The sequence below is a fragment of the Gobius niger genome (genome assembly GCF_951799975.1).
Source record: "Gobius niger genome assembly, chromosome: 3".
Taxonomy (NCBI): Eukaryota; Metazoa; Chordata; class Actinopteri; order Gobiiformes; family Gobiidae; genus Gobius; species Gobius niger.
Window position 1 is genome coordinate 10121044 of NC_136854.1, and position 22936 is coordinate 10143979.

A 22936-nucleotide genomic window follows, 5' to 3' on the forward strand; every position below is an offset into this window, starting at 1 on the left:
ACGAAAACAAGGATAAAAATGTGAAAAAAGTGAGAAAAAACGGACGAAAAAGTGACAAAAAAGTGACAAAAATTTGACAAAAAAGTGAGAAAAAATTGACGAAAAAATTGACAAAAAAGTGATAAGAATTTGACGAAGAAATACTAATAATTTGACGAAAAAGCGACTAAAAGTGACTAAAAAAATCTGATAATGTGAGGAAAAAGATCAATTTAGTTTTGTAGGTCTTAGCTTTCAAATGAGGTGTTACACTGGCCTACAGGATTGGGGTAAAGCTGAACTGGAGAAAATGCTCTCGGTTCAGGCGGGAGTTAAGAGGTTAAGGAATCTAAAGTAGGTGTCAAAGCCTAAATATAGGACTTCACTCGTGTATATACAAAGACTAGGTTGTAATGTCTAAATAATGATATTCCAAAGCGAAGATGTCCACAGTGTATTGTTAAAAGAGTGGGCCGGCTCCGGTGGCTGTTGTACTTGACAGCTTCACGCCTCCACAGACTCGGTGTGATTCGCAGTTTGGCCTCCACTGTCCTCAACATTCTGGACTGTGAGAAACACTCAACTGCTTCAACCAACGTTTGCATTTTCAAATCCAAAAACACTCAACTTCTGACATTCTTTAGGACCTATGTTGCAAAATGTGATGGGTCGCCTTCGGGTCGTTTTCGATATCGATACCTGAACCAGGGCTGCTAGATATTCTGGTCCCTCTGGCAGAAACAAATTCTGGGCCCCACCACATTTAAAAAAAATAACCCATTAACAATCACCTATATACCATAAACGGCTAATTGAAATGTACTTACATTTACAGTATTTCATAAAATGCCGTTGTATGGCTACATTTTATTAATGCAATAAAGGCCTATACAATTTAACAAGTAACATATTTCAGCCCACACTTAAAAATTAATGGCCCACATTAAGATTATAATCAGCTTAGAGGTGGCAGTGGAGCAGGCAGAGTCCCGCTTGCTCCATGGAGTCCTGGTGGGAACTGTGGGCAGAGGGGGGGCTGGGCTAGGAGCCGTTGCAGCTCCCCGTTAAGGAGCTAAGGCAGGGGTGGCCAACTAGTCAGAGAAATTTTCAACCTTGATCCTGTGAAGAGCCACAAAGGCACCGACCATTAGCGAGATCCCAGGGCGGTAGTTTATTGTGATTAAATAGAATGTGACCGTTTTATTTAATCACAATAAACTATAACTTTATGCCTGGCCTTTTGCTTTTTAAAAAAAAATAAAAAATTATGTTAGATTGAATGGTTTTACTCCTCACCAAGATTGAAATACATGTGTATTAACTGAAATTTTGTGCTTTCTGCTCTGACTGAGACAGAATTAGATTTTTATTTTTATTTTTTAATGCTGGGGTGTATTTGCATGTGGGGCCCTGCCCACTGAGCCCCCTTCTCTGATTCGCCCCTGGCCTGTGCGCTCAGTGCCTGCAGCTCGGTCCTGACTGGACTGTGCAGAGAACGCACTCTAGGCTGCACAAAGTTCATAAACTTTAACCAGGAGCCTCTGGACGACTGAGATTCTGTTTTATGTAGCATTTGTTACAGTTACTGTCACATGTGAAAGAAAAGTCAATGACTGTGTGTATTTCCGCGTTACGATGTTGCACTTCGCATCATATGCTTCATTAGAGCTCCGCTTTTTTACATTTCCTAATTTTGATCTTTTTTTGTGAATATGAGGCCAAATTACATCAAATAAAGAGTAGCTGATCAGAAACCTGAAAAGCACAGAAGCTGATCCTAGTGCCACGATCTGCCTGCCTGTTGTTCAACCTACATCCCGCTTTGAGTGAGGCTGTACGGGCTCCTTTTACACAACGCCTCGAAAAGGAGGGAGATACAGACTCTCATTCATGTGTGTAGAGAGGAAACAGGGTCTGTAGGAGTATGGTTGGATTTTTGGTCAAAGATTGTTTCAGTTTATGGGAAATATTTACCAATTATTTTGTAAAGTGCCGCATTGTATTAAACATATCCAATCATGCAAAGAGCCGCACTCTGATTGTCTAAATAATGATATTCCAAAGCAAAGATGTCCACAGTGTATTGTTAAAAGAGTGGGCCGGCTCCGGTGGCTGTTGTACTTGACAGCTTCACTCGAGAGCCGCGTGTTGGCCACCCCTGAGCTAAGGGAAGGAGCTGAGGCAGCTGGTTCAGAAGGAAGTCAGAGCAGCTGTGGAGAGGACCAGCAGAGCAGTGGGGATGAAACAGCAAAGGAGCATGGACTAGATGGGAGCGAGTTGTGGGGAGGAAGATCTCGTGGACTGTCCTGTGGTGGGCAGAACCACACCGTATCAAGTTCCTGGTCCAGGTGGTCTATGATGTTCTTCCCAGCCCATCCAACCTGCACTGCTGGGGCTTGGCTGAATCACCAGCATGCCAGAAGAAGAGTTGCTGCCCAAAAGTTCTGGGGGAAGGCAGATGCCGCTGACGTCATAACCAGGTGCTCAAGACCATCGCAGAGAGCATATCTAGTGCTATTTCCATCTTCCAAAAGTCTAGAACCAGGAAGCAAGCCAGGAACAAAGAAAGGAACATCAGGGCTTCTCCAAACTGCACAGGACTGGCAGCTGTCAGTAGACCTGGGCAAGCAGCTCAAGTTCCCCCAGCATGCAGTCAAGACCTCACTCAGACCTGACATCATCCCGGTATCTGGGAGGCAACAAAGAATGTTGTCCTGCTCCAGCTCACTGTGCCATGGGAGGAGTGAATGGAAGAGGCCTTTGAGCGGGAAAGGAGAAATATCAGGACTTAGTCAGCGACTGCCACGAACAAGGCTGGAAGACAACGTGTTTGCCTGTAGAGGTAGGGTGCAGACAGTCGCTCTGTAGGGCATATACTGCACTCCGTATCACAGGCGAAAGGAGAAGAGCCATCTGTCACAGCACTGAGGCAGTGAAGAAAGCCTGTACTTGCTTCTGGATAAAGAGAGCAGACCCGTGGTTGAGCTGGCAGGGCACAAGCTGAGGCCTGATCAACCTCAGCTGGATCGCCTGAGTGAGGGTGTCTGATGTTCGAGAGACCCGAAACATCCAATGACCATAAAAAAAGCACAGAATATTACATCACAATGGCTATATTTAGGGCAGGCTTACACTTGCTTTACAAGCCTGTGTCACAAGTGTCTCAAAGTTCACTGTGGTCATTGTTCATTCACTCCACACTCTGTGGTGTTGAGCTTCATTTACCACGTGGCTATAATGTGTTGTTTATATCCTGATCTCTTATGTCAGTGTCAATTATTTTGTATTTATTGCTCCCTAGTGGCTGGAGTGAGTATACTGTTTTAAAAAAAATCAGAACTCCGCACAGGAATGGGCTGGTTGATGGACATGTCCCCTCCAGCTTTGGCCTGGCATAGAAGAAGAAGAAGAAGAAGAAGAAGATCTTTATTTATATAGCGCCTTTCACAGACATATAGTCACAAAGCGCTTTACATGAGACAATTGTACATACACTCCACACTCGGTGGTGGAAAGCTACGTTTGTAGCTTCAGTTTCCCCTGGGGGAGACTGTCAGAGGCGCTTTCGCGACTACACACGTCTGCGCCAACGGACCCTCTGACCACCACCATACATTCATTCACACACACATCATTCATCCTGGCCTATTGTGCATGTTTTTAGTGGTAGGAGTGCCCGGAGGAAACCTACGCAGACACGGGGAGAACATGCAAACTCCACACAGAAAGGCCCCGTCCCTGGTGGGAATCGAACCCGGACCTTCTAGCTGTGAAGCGAGAGCACTAACCGCTGCGCTACAGTCCCCACCAATATTTCACACCTTTCCCTTTTCCGAGCATTGACATGTACGGCAGTAACCGGAGCGGCAGTGTTCATAGCGTCTTCGAGCCGACGGTGCGTGAATGTTTTCAAGCCCCGCTGCTCCCACTGGGATGTGAGGGGCGTCGGGGACATGTGGAGATCTTCTCATTGCGCAAACTTTCACAGAAGCTTAACACCGATGTGGGGACGGAGAGAGGACGGTCCGCAACACTCATGCTAATTGGTAATAATAATGGCGGCGATGGAGAAGGCTCTGTCTCCCCAGGTTCGGCGCTCGGTCTTCAAGGGGAGGGAACGGAGGGAGTGAGATGGAGTGTGATGGTGGAGGAGGTCGGTGAGGTCTGGAGGGGCCAAATTATGGAGGGCTTTGAAAGTGATGAGCAGGACCTTGAACTGGATGCGTTGAGGGACGGGGAGCCAGTGGAGGTTCTGAAGGACAGGGGTGATGTGTTCTGGATGTTCTACAGTTTATTGAGGGTTTTGGATGGTGATCCGTAGAGGGCGCTGTTGCAGGGAGTCAATTCTGGATGTGATGAAGGCGTGAACCAAGAGTTTCAGCGGCAGAGAAAGTGAGGGAAGGGCGTGATATGTTTTTGAGATGGAAGAAAGCAGTCCGGGTTATTTGCTTGACGCGGGGCTCGAAGGAAAGAGTGGGGTCGAGGAGAACGCCGAGGTCTTGAGCAGATTTGATGATGTTTTTTGATGTTTGTTACTGTTTGGTTTTAGAAAGTTGTGTTTCATCCAGGTTTTGATGTCACTCAAGCAGTGGGTGAGGGTGGATATTGGAGTTTGTGGCAGTGTTAATTTCGTCGACTAAAATATATAGTCTTAATTTTAGTCAAAGTGTTGTTTTTGACGACTAAAATTGGACTAAAACTAGATTAAAGGTTTTTCATGAGACTAAAACTATGACTAAAATGTCCAGATATTTTAGTCGACTAAAATGAGACTAAATAAAAATGAAAAGGAGAGACTAAAATCATCCAAACTTCTATTGACCGTCTGAAAGAGCCTCAGATCATGTAAATTCTCTGCCAAAGGATCAGCTCTGAGCTTTGTTCATGTGGAGCAGCTCCATGAAGCAGAGGAACAAGATTAAATATGATTATAATGAATATTATCAATGCAACGTCGACTAAATTCGTCTTAAATTTCGTCTTATTTACTTGCAATTTTAGTCGACTAAAACTAGACTAAAATCGAATTACATTTTCGTTAAAAGACTAAAACTAAATTAAAATATGTTGTCACAATGAACACTGGTTTGTGGATGTAGTGGAGATGTGAAGGAAGAAGTGAAAGTCAAGGCCATGGTGAAATGTTGTCGGAGATATTCACATTTTCGGGTTTGTAGCTGGACTACAGGTGAAGTGTCCTCCCAATACTGACAGCACACACACGCCCTTGAGTCGACGCATGATTTATTGAGCGTCAAACTTCAAAAACCAAGGCGAAATCATAGTACATTTCACAGCTCACCAGCACCATACAAACAGATGACGGCGTGACATCATATGCATGCCCTCTAACAGTGTCAAGCAACCGTCTTGGGCGTTCGATGACCGTATGGCAGCAACCGTCTTGGAGGCACGAGACAAATGGGACATGGCTCGGTCTCCATGGCAACTCACACTTTGACATGGCAGTTCCTCATTCGCTTCAAGTCCATGTGTAATCGTCACCTGAGACAGGGAGAGAAAGGGGAAGAGGCGGGGAGAGGTTTGTCAAAAAAAAAAAAAAAGTTATATTTAAGCTAAAAGCAACAAACAAGAGCTGAAACGGTTTCTTTCAATCTTCGTGCTCTTATAAAAACATTGTGGTAGTAAAAGCTTCCGTCATTTGATCCCAGAATAGCAAGACTTCAAAGCGCTGATATATTTGGTGACAGCGTCTGATATGGCGTGCTGCGGCCCGTCTTTATCTCACAGAGAAAACTCATTATTTCATACTATTTCAAATGGATGCTTTTTATCACTGATCAGTGTGAGTCAGAAAAACGTTCATCTGGCTTTTTCTTTTTACTGCTTATGGACGCTGTAGCCTTCCCGTACCTCAGACACATTGTTTTTTTTTGCAATGTGACTTCAAATAGGTTCAGAAAATAACCCTACTTGTACAGATGTAGAGATGTAGTTGTGTGCAGTTATACTAACCGCCAGCAGGGGGCGCAGTTCTTCCTTCCTGTGAAAGCAGAGGGGTTTGGCCAGGAAAACGTTCTGTGGAGGGGTCTAAGCTTCTGGTCTTTCAAACAGAGGAAGCTCAAACCAATTTCTGTTCCTCATCATGGACCTGCATATACCTGAACCAACATTGTGCCTTTTTACACAACATTGCACACTTTTTGGCTTGGAGGAGGAGCACTTTTAACTCTCCCGAAAAGTTGTCTTATCCCACAAAAGTACATTCTTTTGAAAGTTTCCATTAAACATGTCGCCCATGACTGACATAAAGTCCATGGCTGTGTCCGAATGTCCACACTATTCCCTATATAGTGCACTATATAGTGCTCACGCCATTTTGTAGGGGTCTCCGAATGTCCAGAGAGAAAAAAGTAGTGCACTTGAAATTTCCCACAATGCATCTCCAAAAGTAGTGAGCATCGATGGTCCCTAAACGGGTCAATATAGACCACAATGCATTGCGAGAGTCGGAGAAGAGCCTGACAGCGACAGGTCTTTGAACTAAACAACACGACTGAAGTAAATCAGCTGTTTCAGTCGTGTGTTTGTATTTCTCATGAATAAATGACCTAAATATAAACGGTTACGGTGAAAAGATGCTAACGTTAGCTGCTTACCTTTAGCTTGCGCTGTTAAATGACCGATAGCTTCCTCTCGAATAATCCAAGCCATTCATGTAAAATCCATGTGAAGTAAAAGCGTATCTGACTCGTATTTATCCATAAATATTCCACTGTCTCATGAGTCTGGTGGGTCTTTATCACAGAAATACATTATTCCCGGAGTTTCGTGAACTTTTAGCAGATGTAGTCACTCAACCTGCTGGCGCTTCGGACACCTGCCTGTGACCTACTTTCGGCACGTCTTTTGAGCTAACGCTGGGGTGACTTTTTTTCCCCCCTTTTTTTGTGATGATAGTAACGCCTGTAAAAATGACAAAACAGTCGTTCTGTTTCATAAAATAAACGTTTGCAACAATAAATAAATTCAGATAAAAAAAAATAAAAAAAAACATATCTGCACGCCGCAGCGCGCGTGACGTCACGCAGCACGGAGAAAGTAGTGGCTTGTGTTTGAATCGCCAACAGAATCAGTGACTATATAGTCGATTATATAGTGCGGGCCTATGTAGTGAAAGAGGGGTTAGGGAATAGTGTGGACATTCGGACACAGCCCATCTCTGTCATGTTTGGCCTCTTGTAGCTTCACAGTGACAGCAGCTAGCTAAGTAAGAGTGCATTATAACCGTCTAATGCACGGCTCCGAGTTGTTTAATCCGCTTATACCACGGTCCCACAAACGCAACATTTTATTTAAAAAAAATATTTCATTTACTAAACTCACTATATGCCAAACTACAGGGACTTTCTGTGGGTTATAAGCTGGTCTTACACTGTCTGAAGGCTCGTCTCAGAGTGAGCCTCTCGCCGCTGTGAGGATCTCCGTCAGGCTCAATGAAACAACATCAGCACAGAATCACAACAACCCACACTTCTCCGTGGAAAAAACACCGATATGCGGAACTCGTGGGCAGGAGTTATTTCACTTTTACGCTGTTTAACCTGAAGCTAGCTAGCCAGCTCAACGAGCTCAACTGTTTATGGAAACAGCTGCGGTGGAGTCTCTTACACCTGGGCCTCACGAACTGAAACTTTCGTGAGGCCCTTGAAGATGCAAATTTATGATTGGCGCCACTCATTTTTATTATCTTTACTTAGTGAAGTAATGTACTGAAATATCCTTAAAGAGGAACATAGAGGATGTAGTTTGGGTGATTTCAGGCCTATACTGTATACTTTGACCTTCTCACAGACCACCTCTGACACACTGTAACTCAGCAGATAGGTCTGCACACATGCTCATTCCCTCTGGTGCTTGTCATCCTTCAATGTTAACAGCCTTTTTTCAAGGTTCACATTTTCATCATCTCTGCAGCTCATATTCTCTCCTCGCCCTGACTGCAGCTCCCCGCGGCACGTATGAAATGATGTCCTTTAGTGCAGCCCGAGTGCTCTAGACCTTGAAAGTCCTGGAGAATGAGCTGGAATCCAGCCTTGAAATGGCGCGGGGCTCAGGAAATGAACTCGCTCACGACGTGCTGCTGATGGGACAGGTGTTTGAAGGACAAAAGGAAATCAAAAGGGGTTGAGCTTAGTTGGTGCCAGCGATCGGTGAGAAGGTTTGGGTTGAAACATGAAATATGAATTGGTCTCATTCTTTCATTTCATTTGTGTCCTGTGTACTTAGACTGATAGAGCTGGGCCATCTCGTCACCTTGTGCTTTAAGATGGATTGTCACGAGATGTGAATTCTTTGCCTCACAAAATCCCATCTTGAAAGGTTCGAGCCAATATGTTCGAGCTCCCTGGTGGATCGGACCCTTCACTGTATTGCTGAATTTTGCATTTACCAACAACAACCACGTTTAAAGGAACAGAGGCTGTTTCATAAAACTCGCTCAGTAAAGCTCGGCTTAGGCTCCAAAACCTGACTTACGTTAGGCACAACAATTCAAGCTGCAATTACTGGGTTTCACCAAAAGGAGACTGAGCTTGGCTAATGTCACTAATTCAAGACAGGTTCAACTAACTCACGGAGTTCACTGAGAAATCATAGCCAAGCAAGAACACGCTCCAGACTTCACCTACAGTGAGATTAACCCTACATACTTCTCCAATCAGAGTCTTTGTTTCACCCGGTCACCCTTCTGCTAGTTCTTATTCTCTTCCCTCTCTCTTTTCTTTCTTTAAATTCTACCTCTCGCCTCCTCTCGCCTCCTCTCGGTCGCCATCTTTTCTCTCTCCTCCTGTTTTCCTCATTACCTCCACATTAGAAGCACTCAGGTCTCATTTAGGTCATGCTCGGTGGCGGGATTATTTTTAACTCGCGTAAACACATTTGCCTGGCTGTCTCAGGTGGGGGGCGCTGGGTGCTCCTTGGTGGCTTCAGAATGCTGCTCAAAAGCAACCCTTTTCAGGAGCTCCACCTCCTACAGACCAGGATGATGATGATTGATGATGATGACGATGAGATGATGTGATGATATGATAATGATGATGATGACGATGACGATGACGATGACGATGACGATGACGATGACGATGACGATGACGATGATATGATGATGATATGATAATGAGGATGAGGATGATGATGATGATGATGATATTAATATGATGATGATGATGATGATGATGATGATGATGATGATGATGATGATGATGATGTCATAAATCTGATCCAAACCCATGCAGTTAAACACAAATACCTGAATGCAAGAGTTGAGATCGAGAACGTACACATCTGTGGCGCTCATACATATTATCTTTTATTTAAGAAAATAAATAATAATCATATATGAAATAACGTAGTATTACCAGGGGATATTACGGTTATACAAACTTTGCTAATGTTAGTTCAAAATGTCTTAGATTGGTCTTGTATGCTAGTGCTGAGGGGTGGCCGAGATACCATTGTATTGTGTTTTTGTAACAAAATGAACAAACTAATAAGGACGGGAATTGATAAGATTTGACCAACATCATGTGTAAAATCATACAGGCTTATGTGTGCATAAGGTTTAGTATTAGAACAAGGCGAATGCATTTGGCTGTTTTGACAGAAGGTTTACAATCGCAAAATAGAAGACAGGTCCAGCTGGGTGGAGGCTTTAGGGCGTGTGTCTGCAAAGGCCCAGTCTGCAGGTTTCAACACTGAGGCAGACAGACTGAACTGGAAAATGCATCAAAGTTTATGTGCCAATCAATATACAGTATTGAGTATATGATGTTACAGAACAATTGCCTAAATACTCCCTTGAGCCCTATACGCAGTCTACAGGAAGTAAGTCTAGATCAAAATTGCAGCCAATAAAAAAAAAAAAAAAGATTAAAATATCATGACATTGCTTTCCACCGTGATGAGAAATCTCATGGAAATTTGATCTCACGAGATCGCCCATCATACTAGTGGTTCAGGTCCTACATACTCTGCACCCCTCCAAACTAACGTTAATGACAGTATTTAGAAGTAGGTAATAGGGATGTGATGATATTGACAATGTTGCGGTAGGACGCTTGTGTGTCATCATCACTTACGGCTGAACTGCTGTAGACCAGGGGGGCCCAAACTTTTTGTCTCTGAGGGCCAAAATGAAAAATTCTATCTATGCAAATAACATGCTACAAAAGCCTAGTTTTAGTAGAACAAAATCAATTATTGTAGCAATATAGTGCAAAATGTAAACTACACCAGCTGTACCTGCAGTACCTACAGTGACTTTACCTCATTCATTTCTTTAAAGGAATAGGCCACCGTTTTTACATACTAAGATATGTTCTTACCTCACTTTAGACGTGTTAATATATCACCGTCTGGTCTTTGTCCGTGCGCTCTGCCAGGCAAACGGAGCACATGCGCAGCCTCTCCCACATGTGACATAGCTCCGAAAAAGCTCACGATAGAAGCTACCAAGCTCTTCCACGTGTTCCCTATTTAAATAAAGTTACGTGAAGTGTTTTCATGCGAAGTATATTTACACAGAAATGTAACGTGTCGATTTTATAAGCAAATAAAAAGGGGGACTATATTGTGAGGCGTAATGATACGAGGAGCAAAACGTCCGCGTAGTAACTCCTAAAGACTTCCCCCGCTCACTTCCGTCAATAACCTTTAGGAGTTACTGCGCGGACGTTTTGCTCCTCGTATCATTACGCCTCACAATATAGTCCCCCTCTTTATTTGCTTATAAAATCGACACGTTACATTTCTGTGTAAATATACTTCGCATGAAAACACTTCACGTAACTTTATTTAAATAGGGAACACGTGGAAGAGCTTGGTAGCTTCTATCGTGAGCTTTTTTGGAGCTATGTGACATGTGGGAGAGGCTGCGTATGTGCTCCGTTTGCGTGACAGAGCGCACGGACAAAGACCAGACGGGGATATATTAACTCGACTATAGTGAGGTAAGAACATATTTTAGTATGTAAAAACGGTGGCCTATTCCTTTAAGTCAAAGAAAATGCCATATTAGACCAATTTGAAAGTGTCAGTTCAGCATAAATTATTTTATAAGTCATATATGTCAACGACCTTTGCAATAAAATAATATGGAAAAATGGGAAAGTTGATGCTACGACGCTCTAGTATTAACCAGATGCTGCGCAAAAGTAGGTCACTCTCTGGCGGGCCAACCTAATTGTTCCGGCAGGCCAAATTTGGCCCGCGGGCCCCACTTTGGGCACCCCTGCTGTAGACGCCCCAGACCTCCAAAGTAACATCCTCCAAAAACACATGAAATCTGTGTGGCTTTGTAATGGTTTCTCCGGGTCCTGCTGTTGACCCGGCTGCTGAATTATAGATCCAGTGAGTCAAATGCGTAAAATCCAATCTTGGTAATGATCCGCCTTTAAAGCTTTTTTCCAAAACCAAGCAGAATGTTGTCCTGGAACTGTCCAAATACAAGTGTCAAATCAAACTCGATGCTCCGTGAGTTTTTCAGCTGTGTGTGGAAAGTGAAACTGAAACTGCACTGAACCAGCACATGGCCCACAGTGAGCTGCTTTTTTTATTGATTTAATTTGACTTCAGAGTCATCTGACGACTCAACATCCGCCTCTTCTCCCTTTCTGAAGAAAAACTTAAACTTATATAAAATAGTCAGGCAAAATGCCGACTGAAAAACACTGACCTATCCTTTTGCTTATGTTAAAGTTATGTTCAGGCTGTACAGGCTGTTTTTATTTGCTCAGCACATTCATGACTGGTTTTACACAGTGATCAGCATTTTCTGTTGTCATGATCCATAGATACAACAATAAATGGCCTGGTGACTGGCAACGTGTGTTTTTTTTTTTGTTATTATGATAAACACAATAAACACAATATCGTGAGCTTATCCACAATATCGCAATAAATATCGTACCGTGTGATCAATATCGAAATCATACTGTACCGTGAGATTATGATATCATCACATCCCTAGAAGGAAACATTTACATAGCTAACGTTGGCCTGTATCACTGTAGACATCAGATCAGGAGTGCACATCGAGTGCTGCATTGGTCACCTGTACTTTAAAGGGGGGGTATTATGCAAATCGACTTTTTCAAGCTTTACATCATGATATTATGTCATTCCCTCATTAAAAACATGCCTGAAGTGTTGCCTTGGCACTTTCACATATTTTTGAGTAATCTGTAAAAACTCTGATGGCGGCCATTTTAGGGAAAGGTTTGCCTGAGTCCTCCTAGGAACGCCCCCACCTCCTGGAGACGCCTCCGAGCTTTCGTCACCAGCCGAGTAACCAACCACTGCCCCTCAGCAGAACCCCCTCCCCACTGATGCCACAGACAGTGTGTGGAGGGGGCGTGTCGGAAAGAGTCAGAGGTTCTTAAAGAGACAGAGGCCTATTTCAAGACATTCGCTACAGCCATTTTGAGAGAGCAATTTTATACAAGGCAGTTATTCTAATTTACTGCATTTACAGACCAATAGAAGGTTTAGTCATCATTGTAGTGTGCTATAGACTGGTGCTATGTGATTGAAAAAAGCATAATACCCCCTCTTTAAAGGGACTATACGGAATTTTAAAATGTTAAAATTAGGTATTTTCCTCCCCTACATGTTCCAACAATGTCCTAATGTGTAGAATGAGCTCAGACCTGTTCACCACAGCTGCCTCTAAAATCCTGCACTGTCACTGAAAAAGGTGTTCATTCGCGTCCGAAGTGCTGTCATGCACGAACTTAATATCGAAGCTACAGTTACACGTATGACCTGAGGTGGCAGTAGGCTAACTTGCATCTAGCCCCTTTAAGTGAGTTTAACAAGGGCTGCGTCCTCAGGTGACAAGCTTTCTATGTAATTTGAACTATTTTCGAGCCTTAACCGCGGTTCATTTATTGGCATTATTCAAGTGTAGGGAACTGATATCTAATATAAATAAGTGACAGGTGATAATGGAAACATGGTTTCTGCACGCACACATCAGCCACGTGTCTCATGTTTGACCAGATTGAAATCCATCTATTGGTACCTTAATACCTTTTTTTAACCTCTTAACTCCCACCTGAACGGATCACATTTTCTCCAGTTTGGCTTTACCCTAATCAAAAAGCTTCTTGGGGAAAAAGCACCAAAACTGCCACAAAAAATGAGAAGAAAACAAGGATGTAAACGCAACAAAAATGTGACAAAAATTCAACAAAAATGTGACAAAAACTCGACCAAAATGTGACAAAAATTCAACAAAAATGTGACATAAATTCAACAAAAATGTGACAAAAACTCAACCAAAATGTGACATAAATTTAACAAAAATTCAACAAAAATTCAACAAAAATGTGACAAAAATTCAACAAAAATGTGACAAAAATTCAACAAAAACGTGACAAAAATTCAACAAAAACGTGACAAAAATTCTACAAAAATGTGACAAAAATTCAACAAAAAAATTGACAATAACTCAACAAAAATGTGACAAAAATGAAAAAAAAAGAAAAAAAAAAAGAATAAAAAACAAAACAAACAAAAGGTGACACAACACAGCAACAACGCAAGGAAAAAGATCTGTTTTGTGGGTCTTAGCTTTCAAATGAGGTGTTACACAGGCCTATATAATAGCCAAAGAGGACAGAATGCATTTGGTTTAGGTGGGTGGTAAGAGGTTAAAAGATTTATTTCTTCCCACTATCGACATCTGTTCCTGATTATTGTACGATTTACATTTCGACAATTGGCTTCAATAGAAACAATTGTTGAATGTGTTTCTATGTCTGAGTGGACGTATTAGTTGTGTTGCACTTGCACTTACTTTGTACAAACCCTGCAGTCTGGACTAAACGGTGAACACAATCCAGCTGAGATTATGAATTACAATTATCCAAGCCTTTTAAGATAAGAACATGTCAGACTGTCTCTATACAAAGCAAACTGATTGCGTTGTCCTTCTGTAGGTGTGGTCCATGGACGGCTACTACAAAGGGCGCCGTGTGCTGGAGTTCCGGACCATGGCGGACTTCACCAAGGGCCAGAACTTCGTCCAACACCTGCTCCCTCAGCCCTGGGCCGGGACCGGACATGTGGTCTACAACGGGTCACTGTACTACAACAAGCACCAGAGCAACATCCTGGTGAGAAACGGCCCAGTCGGCTGAACGTCCATCATGATGTCGCAAACCACCAGGACCTTTTGAGGAGAGCCAGGCTCAAGTTTTTAGATGAAGAGACAAGTTTGAGTTGGTTTGAGAGAGGAGTCAAAGATCTTTAATAAAACTCTAGATAGAACATGGCCATAGGCTAGAGTGCAGTTCTGGCGGCCATCTTGTGACTGGCCCTTCTAACCCAGTGCTAGGTATTCAAATGGAAACACCACTAATTTCCTTGATATTGTTTGGATCTATTTTGAGTTATTTCATGACTCTTTGATAATTGTGCAGTTTTTCAAATGTTATTCTAGTTTTATAGGAGGCACATACTTTAGCTCCATTTGTTCATGGATTTTTTTCAAAACCTTCAAATCATCCACTTCTACTTATATCAAATATAACATTTGCTTTAACACAGTATTTCTGTAGTTTTTAACACGACATGTCCAATATTTATTAACGTGGGACAGTGATACAGTCAATGCTAACACTGAACCCTGAATGAATGGAGAAAACAAAGCTAAACAACACAACGTTTCAAAAGACATGACCTGATCCTGACTGACATATGAGACTTAGAAGCTATAAACCAATCACAAACAATGATTGTGTCTCACATTCTGCCGTTGAATCAAGGAAAATGTTGCTCCCGGTTTTGCATTGGTTGCTATAGAGGTTAGCCTCGCCAGGCCGTCACAAAATGGCCGCCACGTCAACGAGTGTCATGTCCAATCTTGAGAAAGCTTTGGCAAGAGGCTCTCGTTATTTTAGAGGTTATGCGTGTTATGTCATTGCGTAACAACATCATAGATACAGATGTCATTGGGTCATACTAGCAGCTGTGGTTTTGTCAAGAGTGTTGATTATAGAAATAATATATTTTTAACACTTTTAGACGTTTTCTGATGGACTATAAGCATGTTTAACACGCACAAATAAATTCAAGTCAAAATCCAGTCCTTGTGAATATTTTGACATAGCAGAATGTCCACCAGAAGTTAAAAAAACAGCACTCGAAGCTAGCTGTTAGCATGTAGCATGAAGCTAACATTAGTACTATGGTTAGCACTGCTAATTTATACAAATCTGGGTCGTTGAACCACTTTGTGCCACCCTTGGTCTTTATTTGTTGGACAGTACTATAATTCAGCGTTTGTAAAAGCAGTCGGTGAAAGAGTCGTTTTTTTTCTGTCTTCGTTTTCCCTCTGGCAGCTTTCAACGTGCCCGTTTGTGGGTGTCTTACTCACAACATTAACTTTGGCCAAATGTTGCCAGATCTTTGCCTTGTTTCAATTGGTATTGTAAGCATCTGTACCACAAATTGAGTCAATAGCTGCACATTTAGGTGTGACACACTTTTGACATTGTTAACGTTAGGCCTGTCGTGAACGATTTATCGCTCCATAAGTAAAATGAAGGACGACAAAATTTTTAGACTTGATAAATGCACGACACGCTGCGTGTGCTTAAATGCAGAAAAATGAATCTCACAGGGCTGAGCGAGCCGAGCTCCATCTGCCAGTCTGTGGAGTCTCCTGTGCGTAAAACCAGACTAAAACACTGTCACACAAAATACCCACAATCCCCATCTTTTTTTTCCTTTTTTGCCGTCATTGCGACGTGTAAACAGGCAGCAACCTCCCTCTCTGTATGGCTTTGCTGAGTTTTTGTGGGATTTGGTGGATTTTTTTTTTACTGCACAGAGTCCATAATGGTCCTGAAGAAAGCAGCTTTTTAAAAGTAAACAGCAGCTTAGTTAAACCCATTTGAGAACCACAAATGTCTTCTTCTGAGACACTGAAGAGGCACCAAGAGCCCCCACAGCTGCGGCACAGAGGAGGTGTCACAAGAGGAGCTGCAGGAAATAAGGAAGGGACAAAGGAGAAGATTGTGAAAGTCTGTTGTGGAGCGGAGGGAGCTGCGCAGGAGGAGCTGACCAGTGCAGGACACCATGCTCTGAAACAGGGACAAACCCAGGAGGCGCTGCACCGTTTCAGAGGATCAGAGGAGACTGACGGTTTCCACGACCTCCAAAAACACATCGGTCAGGATGACCCACAGTGGCGGCGTGGCTCAGTGGCGGCGTGGCTCAGTCGCAGCGACTCAGGACTAACACCACAACACTTTTTCCTTGTACACTTGTACAATGACAAATAAAGCAATTACTTACTCAAAGGGAAGGCAGCATTGTACACATCAGTGTATCTGCAGGATCTTATGAATCATTTTCTTACCGAAGGCCATATTAACGTCAGAAGTAACCCTGATGATAATCTACGTCGAAAAGTTCCTTGAAGGCCATCAACGACGGCACAGAGAGAGATATGACTCTTATTGTGTTGTACAAAGACACAGATAAAGAGAATCACACATGGAAGATAGCGTGTGAACTGTTCTAATGTTCTTACACATGTCGTATACGTACAGGGAGGGATTATTGATGTCCATACTTACCTTTGTATCATTCAAGTTTCTGTTTCACATTCGTAGTTAGAGAAAGAAAAAGTGTGCCACCCTGGTGTCTTACAGATGTTTCAAATGTCAGTAGGAACAAGGCACAATCTGGAAAACGTATCCTCATATTGTGACCCTAGTATCCACAGGCTGATTACCTGCCTTGTTGTTCCTGAAACGTTACTGTGGTTTTACTCAGTACTGTATGTGTGTGGTGCAGGTGCAGTACCACTTCCGCTCCCGCACGGTGGTGCTCCAGCGCAGCCTGAGCGGGGCCGGCTACAACAACACCTTCCCCTACAGCTGGGGGGGCTCGTCGGACATCGACCTTATGGCAGACGAGATGGGGCTGTGGGCGGTGTACACCTCCATCCCCAACGCTGGCAACATCCTGGTAATCACTGCAGGGCCATGCCGCGCCGCGCTGCAATTCAGCAAAACACTACAGTGAACACGTCGTACATAATTAAGGCTTGTGCAAAATTAAAATGTGAAAAAAGGCTAACGTAAGGAAAATACATTTCCTCTGCAGGCAGTGGTCGGGAATGGCACAGTCAACACAAGGCGCTAACACACTTTAACAAGTCCAGGGATGGATTAAGGGCTATGAAAATGTGGAGGGCAGTTTGAATTTTTCATCTATGACGCATAAGAAACAGCCAAATGAAACAGGACTGAGTTTAGTCCAGTTAAGATCTACTGTACCCAGTGGTATTTGGAAATAATGATGGGATTTTCAGCGCTTTTTTACCTTTCAAATTTGAGTCAAATGTAGCAGATTTTGATTGATGATGTTAAATGAGCCATTCTGCTGCTCCCTGCACAAAATAACTCTAATCAGGCTTAGAAATGAAAACAGACAATTTTCTTTTTCCATTGCCATTTTGACTAATTATTGCTCTTAGCACAGAGCTCACAGAGACGCTCACAGAGACGCTCACAGAGACGCTCACAGAGACGCTCACAGAGACGCTCACAGAGACGCTCACAGAAATGGGAAATGCTAAGGCTGAGTGGGCATGACCCAAACTAACCCCTTACTGTGTTACTGTGAAAAATAACTAGTACTACATTACTTAGGCAAAATCAGTGGAAGCTCCTCATCGACCACGAGAGGAGCTAAACCTCCTCCCAAATTTCACTCAGATCATTTCATTTTGCAAATATAGGCATTAAATTACTAAAGTGAGGTAAATTATGTGAGGAAGTAGTTAATCAGGGTTTTCAGTGTGGTCTTCTGTCGTCTCCCTGTCCCTCAGAGCTCCTGAAGCTCTCTTTGAAAACCCACTGAAGCTCTGCTTTGACTGACAGCTCCTGTTCTGTGTCTGTGAGAGCAGCATTAGTGTTAGCATTAGCATTAGCTGCTGTCATTATGAAACTACACTACAAACTCTGCTATTAGTCACATACAGCTACATCATGACACAAGCACAAACGCTCAGTTAGCCCTAATGTGGACCTGGTTTCTTTGTTTAATCCCAGTTTGGACCTGGTTTAGACCTAGAGATATGAATTGTTCAACATTAAACCTTGTTGTATCTACTGTTTGGACTTGGTTCAGGAATTGGATAAGCCTACTACATTTCCCCCTAAATACTTGGCCTTATTTAAACACTTTCACTTATACTGTGTCAAAAGTCTAAATAAATCCTGTTTGCACAAAAGCTGGTGTGTAAAAATGTTGGTAAATGCAGGTTTATGCAGGTCTGTGATCATGAACAGAAACTATCTTGATCTTCTCTTGTTTTAAAGTCCACTGGGCATCAGTAACATTTGCATCACTCGTTACTTTTATAGAGTAATCTGAGTTCTCTAACACTATCCCTGTATCTGTAGTCAGTGTTGTTCTCTACAGCAGGTCGTAATGTTCTGGCACATCAGCGTGGCGTGCTAAAGTGAGCAGTCGGAGTGTGAACTAAAAAGGCCAAGGGGAGGTAATTGGAGACAGCTGTTAATGTGTGTTGGCTAATCGCTGCACATTATTTGAAATCGCTTTTCCATTTCTCTTAATGCGCGGCCATTCTTTGCATGCAGGGAGACAGAAACACACACCAGGCATGTGCCGGCACTGAGCGCTTTCAAATTGGTGTGGGTAATTACTTTAGAGCGCAATAGAAAAAGGGAGAGCAGACTTTTGTTTTGGAGAGTTGGATTTTATAGACTTCCTAAAACGACTCCTAACTGCTACTAAGCTATTCAGGATTTAGAATACATTGGAGGTCACAGCAATCTGTAATTTAAGCCATTTTACACTTTGTTGGTAAGAAAATGCAAGAAATGTCTTCTTGAAAAATTGCTATTCTTTCTGGTTGAACAAGTAACAGTCTGTCTCTAAGCCCCTCCTCCGTCCTCTTGCCCCCCTTCACAACAAACCTGCTTAGCTGTCAGGACATGTTTCTTTTAGTTTATTTGTACAGTCCCGATTAAAGGACCACTTAAAGCTCACATCTTAACAAGCTTCCAAGCAGAACTTCAACACACAACAAGAAGAAATGGGAGTGACACAAAAACAAATCTGACAGCGCGCCATCAGACACAGTGAGACAGTCATGTAGAATTTCTTAAAGGATCCTGAGGGTTATGGTACAAAAAAGTCAAGTGGAAGATTCAAAAATGTCCTCAGCTCTTTGCCGGAGGATCTGATTGGCTGGAGGATCCTCTGATCCTGGAGCCGACTGCAGCCCAATAAGCAGTGGTTCCCACAGTGAGGGCCTCAGTCTGAGGGAGGCTCTCTGTAACATCTGCCCAGAGCCAGCGGCCATTTGACCTTTGCCCTGCCCCACCTGTTTGTTCCACTAGAGGAAAAAGCCCCAGATCATTAAAAAAAAAAAAGAAAAAAAAAAAAAAAAAAACATCTCAGGTAGATCTGCTTGTGATGACAGTAACGTTGGAAACCATCAGGACCATCAAGGTCACATATTTTCTCATCAGAAAATCAAACTTTCTTCACCTTTCGATGTCCCACGTCTGGTCTCTCTCCAAAGTCCAAACGGACAGTTCTGTGGCTCCAGGAGAGGAGGCTTTGAGGCGTTTTTTTGTTTTTGTTTTTGAAGGTCTTCAGTCACAGATGCCTCTGATGGTTATTGGGCTCCAGTAACAGCCTTACTTTGGCCGAGGATCCTCCAGCCAATCAGATCCTCAGGCTCAGCGCTGGTGACATTTTTTGGGTTTTCCACTTGACTTTATTGATCCAGATCTTTTAATCAATTCAACATGACTGTTTTACTGCGTGTCCTACCTCAGCAGTGATGGCGCTCTGCGAGAGGCTCTTCTTAAGCAGCTCAACAACCCAAACACGGCCTAATTGAGAGGATTTGCCTTTGCCATCAGGACGTCATGACAGTGTCAAAACCTGACAGAAATTGACACTGAATCCACAGTTTTGCACAGATGTGAACTTTTAAAGGCATGTGGTCCTAAAATTTTGATCAGCTGCAAAAACAGACTTTTTCAGTTTATTTGTTTTTCAATAAAAGCTTTACAGAAAAGATTTTTTGTCACACTCCCATTTTTGCATAGTTCTACTGTGTTTACTGTGAACCTTGATAAAATCCAACCATGGAAAATGTGACTTTTCTCAACTTTTCAGGGGATCTTAAACTTTTGATCGGGACTGTTGCTTCAGCTTTCGAACATGTAACTGATGAAAATAAAACCTGATTCTGTTTGAAATGGTTTGGGAAAACCTTTGTTCACAAAAATCAACTTTCACATCCCACACAACTTCCTCCCTAAACCTAGTCCAGTACCAGTGTCATTAGTAAGTTGGACCAGCATGAGATACTTTGAGTTTTTGCTCTATGATTTGTGGCGGCAGAGAGCTCCAACTGAACGTTATCTCTGGAAGATTGGAGCTGTTCCCATCGAGTCAGAGGCTGCCAACAGCGTACCAGCATCTTTTTGGCAGCTGTAACATCAGATAATATTGTGCAACCATTTAATTTTGAGGCAAAGACGGCTCAGAGTGTGAGGTATGGCTCTTTTGGAAAACCTCCTTTGAGGGTTTTTGTTTGGTCTGACTTTTTCTTCTGGCCTGTTGAGATTCTAAATTACTTTCACTTGGTTTTATATTAGGGCTGGGACGATAGAGCTTTGTCACGATCAGATACGTATCACGACCATGACAGCCAGATACATGTTGTGATACAATATGTTTCAATGCATGAACTATTACATTTATTATATTTAATTATAACAGACATTTAACTCATTGACTGCCAATAACGTCTATAGATGTCAATTAGGTTTTTCAATGGGAACAGCTGCAGCAAAGCCTTGAGCGTGTCTGGTGTTAAAATCTTAGTTGTGCTGAGATTTCGTTTTCTCAGCTTTTTGGTCAGAAATGTCTCATGTTTCGTATATTTTTAGCGATGAAATCTGAATAATGGATTGTGCCCATGTTTATATTTATAGTTTTATTTTGTTATTAGCTACAACACTTTTTCGGAGGGATTTTGGATCTTGTTTAGTTTTAAAATAAGCAGTTTTTTCCGTGTACGATCTGTGCAAAGACACAGCTTAATGCAGTTTAACAGATTAAGTGCCAAAAAGGGAAAAACAAACGTATGTGTTTGTTTGTTTTAATGACGAAACAAGATACACCTTAATACACCTTATGTGTGATTTTGGGAGCTCTGTGATGAACAGAAGTGAAATAAATGAATCAAAAACTTGTGAAAAGTCAGGATCTGGATATCTCATATATATTTTTGCGTTTCTTTTCTTTTTTTTTTGTCCGAGGGGGCGTGGTGTTGCACGGCGAACAGCTGTAAATCATCCTGTTAAAGTCTTCAATCTGAGAACCAGGCTGTTTAAATGCGCACACCATAAAAAGTGATCGATAACACGCGGTGCTTCAAAACGTGTCAACAATGTGGTCGTTGAAACTGAGATATTTAGGCATTTGTCTCTTCCCATAAAGTTACTGCCTGTAGAGGAGAGAGGAGTTAATCAGAAAGAAGAGTATTTCATAAAAGACGCATATATACATAAGAATTAAACTGTTGCACTGTTGCACCTACAGAGAGCTTAGAGTCTCTTCTTTCAAACATAGCATGTGTCCATAGCTATAACATAGAATACGCTGTGGTGCTACAAATATCATGAAAAATGGTCTGGATCGTTAGCAATACAGCTAAATCCCCAAAACAGCGCGGCACTCACCAAAAATTGGCCAAAACATGAAAATTGAAAAAAATGTGTTTTGCCCATGGTGTCTTTTCTCAACAAAACTATCTTTAAAGCAAAAAAAATGTATATTTTTTTCTATAACTGAGTTGAGTATCACAATACACGTGTCACAATCAAGAAATATTGCGATATGTTGCAAAACGATATTTTGTCCTTGCCCTACTGGTTCTACTTCTGACTCTGCTCCCTCTCTCTCTTTAACCCCCCCTCTCCCTCCGCATTCAGGTGAGCCGCCTGGACCCCGTCACTCTGGAGGTGCTGAAGAGCTGGGACACCGGGTTCCCCAAGCGCAGCGCGGGCGAGGCCTTCATGATCTGCGGCACCCTGTACGTCACCAACTCCCACCTGGCCGGGGCCAAGGTGCACTTCGCCTACCACACCAACACGTCAGCGTACGAGTACACGGACATCCCCTTCCACAACCAGTACTCCCACATCAGCATGATGGACTACAACCCCCGCGAGCGGGCGCTCTTCACGTGGAACAACGGACACCAGGTGCTGTACAACGTCACGCTCTTCCACGTCATACGCAGCGACGGCTAGAGAGCGGAGGAGGGACGCCGGGGGCCGCACATGGGGCAGGCCTGCGGCGGGGGTTTGTAGATAGGACATGTCCGAGTCCGGGGGTTGTATGGGTGGCTTCGGTTCAGCTCATGACCTCCAGCAGATGATTCATATTTATACATTTATGGGTGAACTCATGCGGCTGTTTCCATCACGTTTCTGCGGCGTGGAGAGCCCAGCGCCAGAGCGGGACCGTCCTCTCCCCGGGACACGGACAGTGGGATAAAGACACTTTCTGGTGAGAGCTTCAAAAGGGTGTAGTGTGAAAGCTAATGAAGTACTTGAGCGAGAGATGAGGCTCCTGCAGCACACACCACCTCACTCAGTCTCTCAGTCTCTTTTACCAGGCCACGCCCTCCAGCCACCGGCTGCAGGTGTGTGCATGCAAGATGACAGCCTCGTCTGGACCAGTGCTTGTTGGGATTACTGCATAAAAGTAATACAACTACTGCTTACACCTTCTAAAATCAAGTTACTTTGTTGATTACTGATTTGTAATTACTTTGGTTTAGAAAAGGATGATGCCAAGCTCTGCCCTACTTAGTTCTGTTTCCCACAGAATCAAGAACAGACGTTTTACTCTTTTTACATTC

The 22936-nt window shown here is 42.9% G+C and overlaps 1 protein-coding gene across 1 annotated transcript in view; it reads left to right on the forward strand.

The window, feature by feature from the left end:
- LOC306960263 (noelin-2-like) overlaps positions 1 to 22461 on the forward strand; it is a 132326-nt gene extending 109865 nt beyond the window's left edge. The window contains exons 6-8 of the mRNA XM_079552640.1: positions 13941 to 14117; positions 16807 to 16980; positions 22002 to 22461. Coding sequence (XP_079408766.1) covers positions 13941 to 14117; positions 16807 to 16980; positions 22002 to 22322 — 672 coding nt within the window. The 3' untranslated portion in view covers positions 22323 to 22461. The remainder of the gene's footprint in view (positions 1 to 13940; positions 14118 to 16806; positions 16981 to 22001) is intronic.
- The last annotated feature ends 475 nt before the right edge of the window (positions 22462 to 22936 follow it).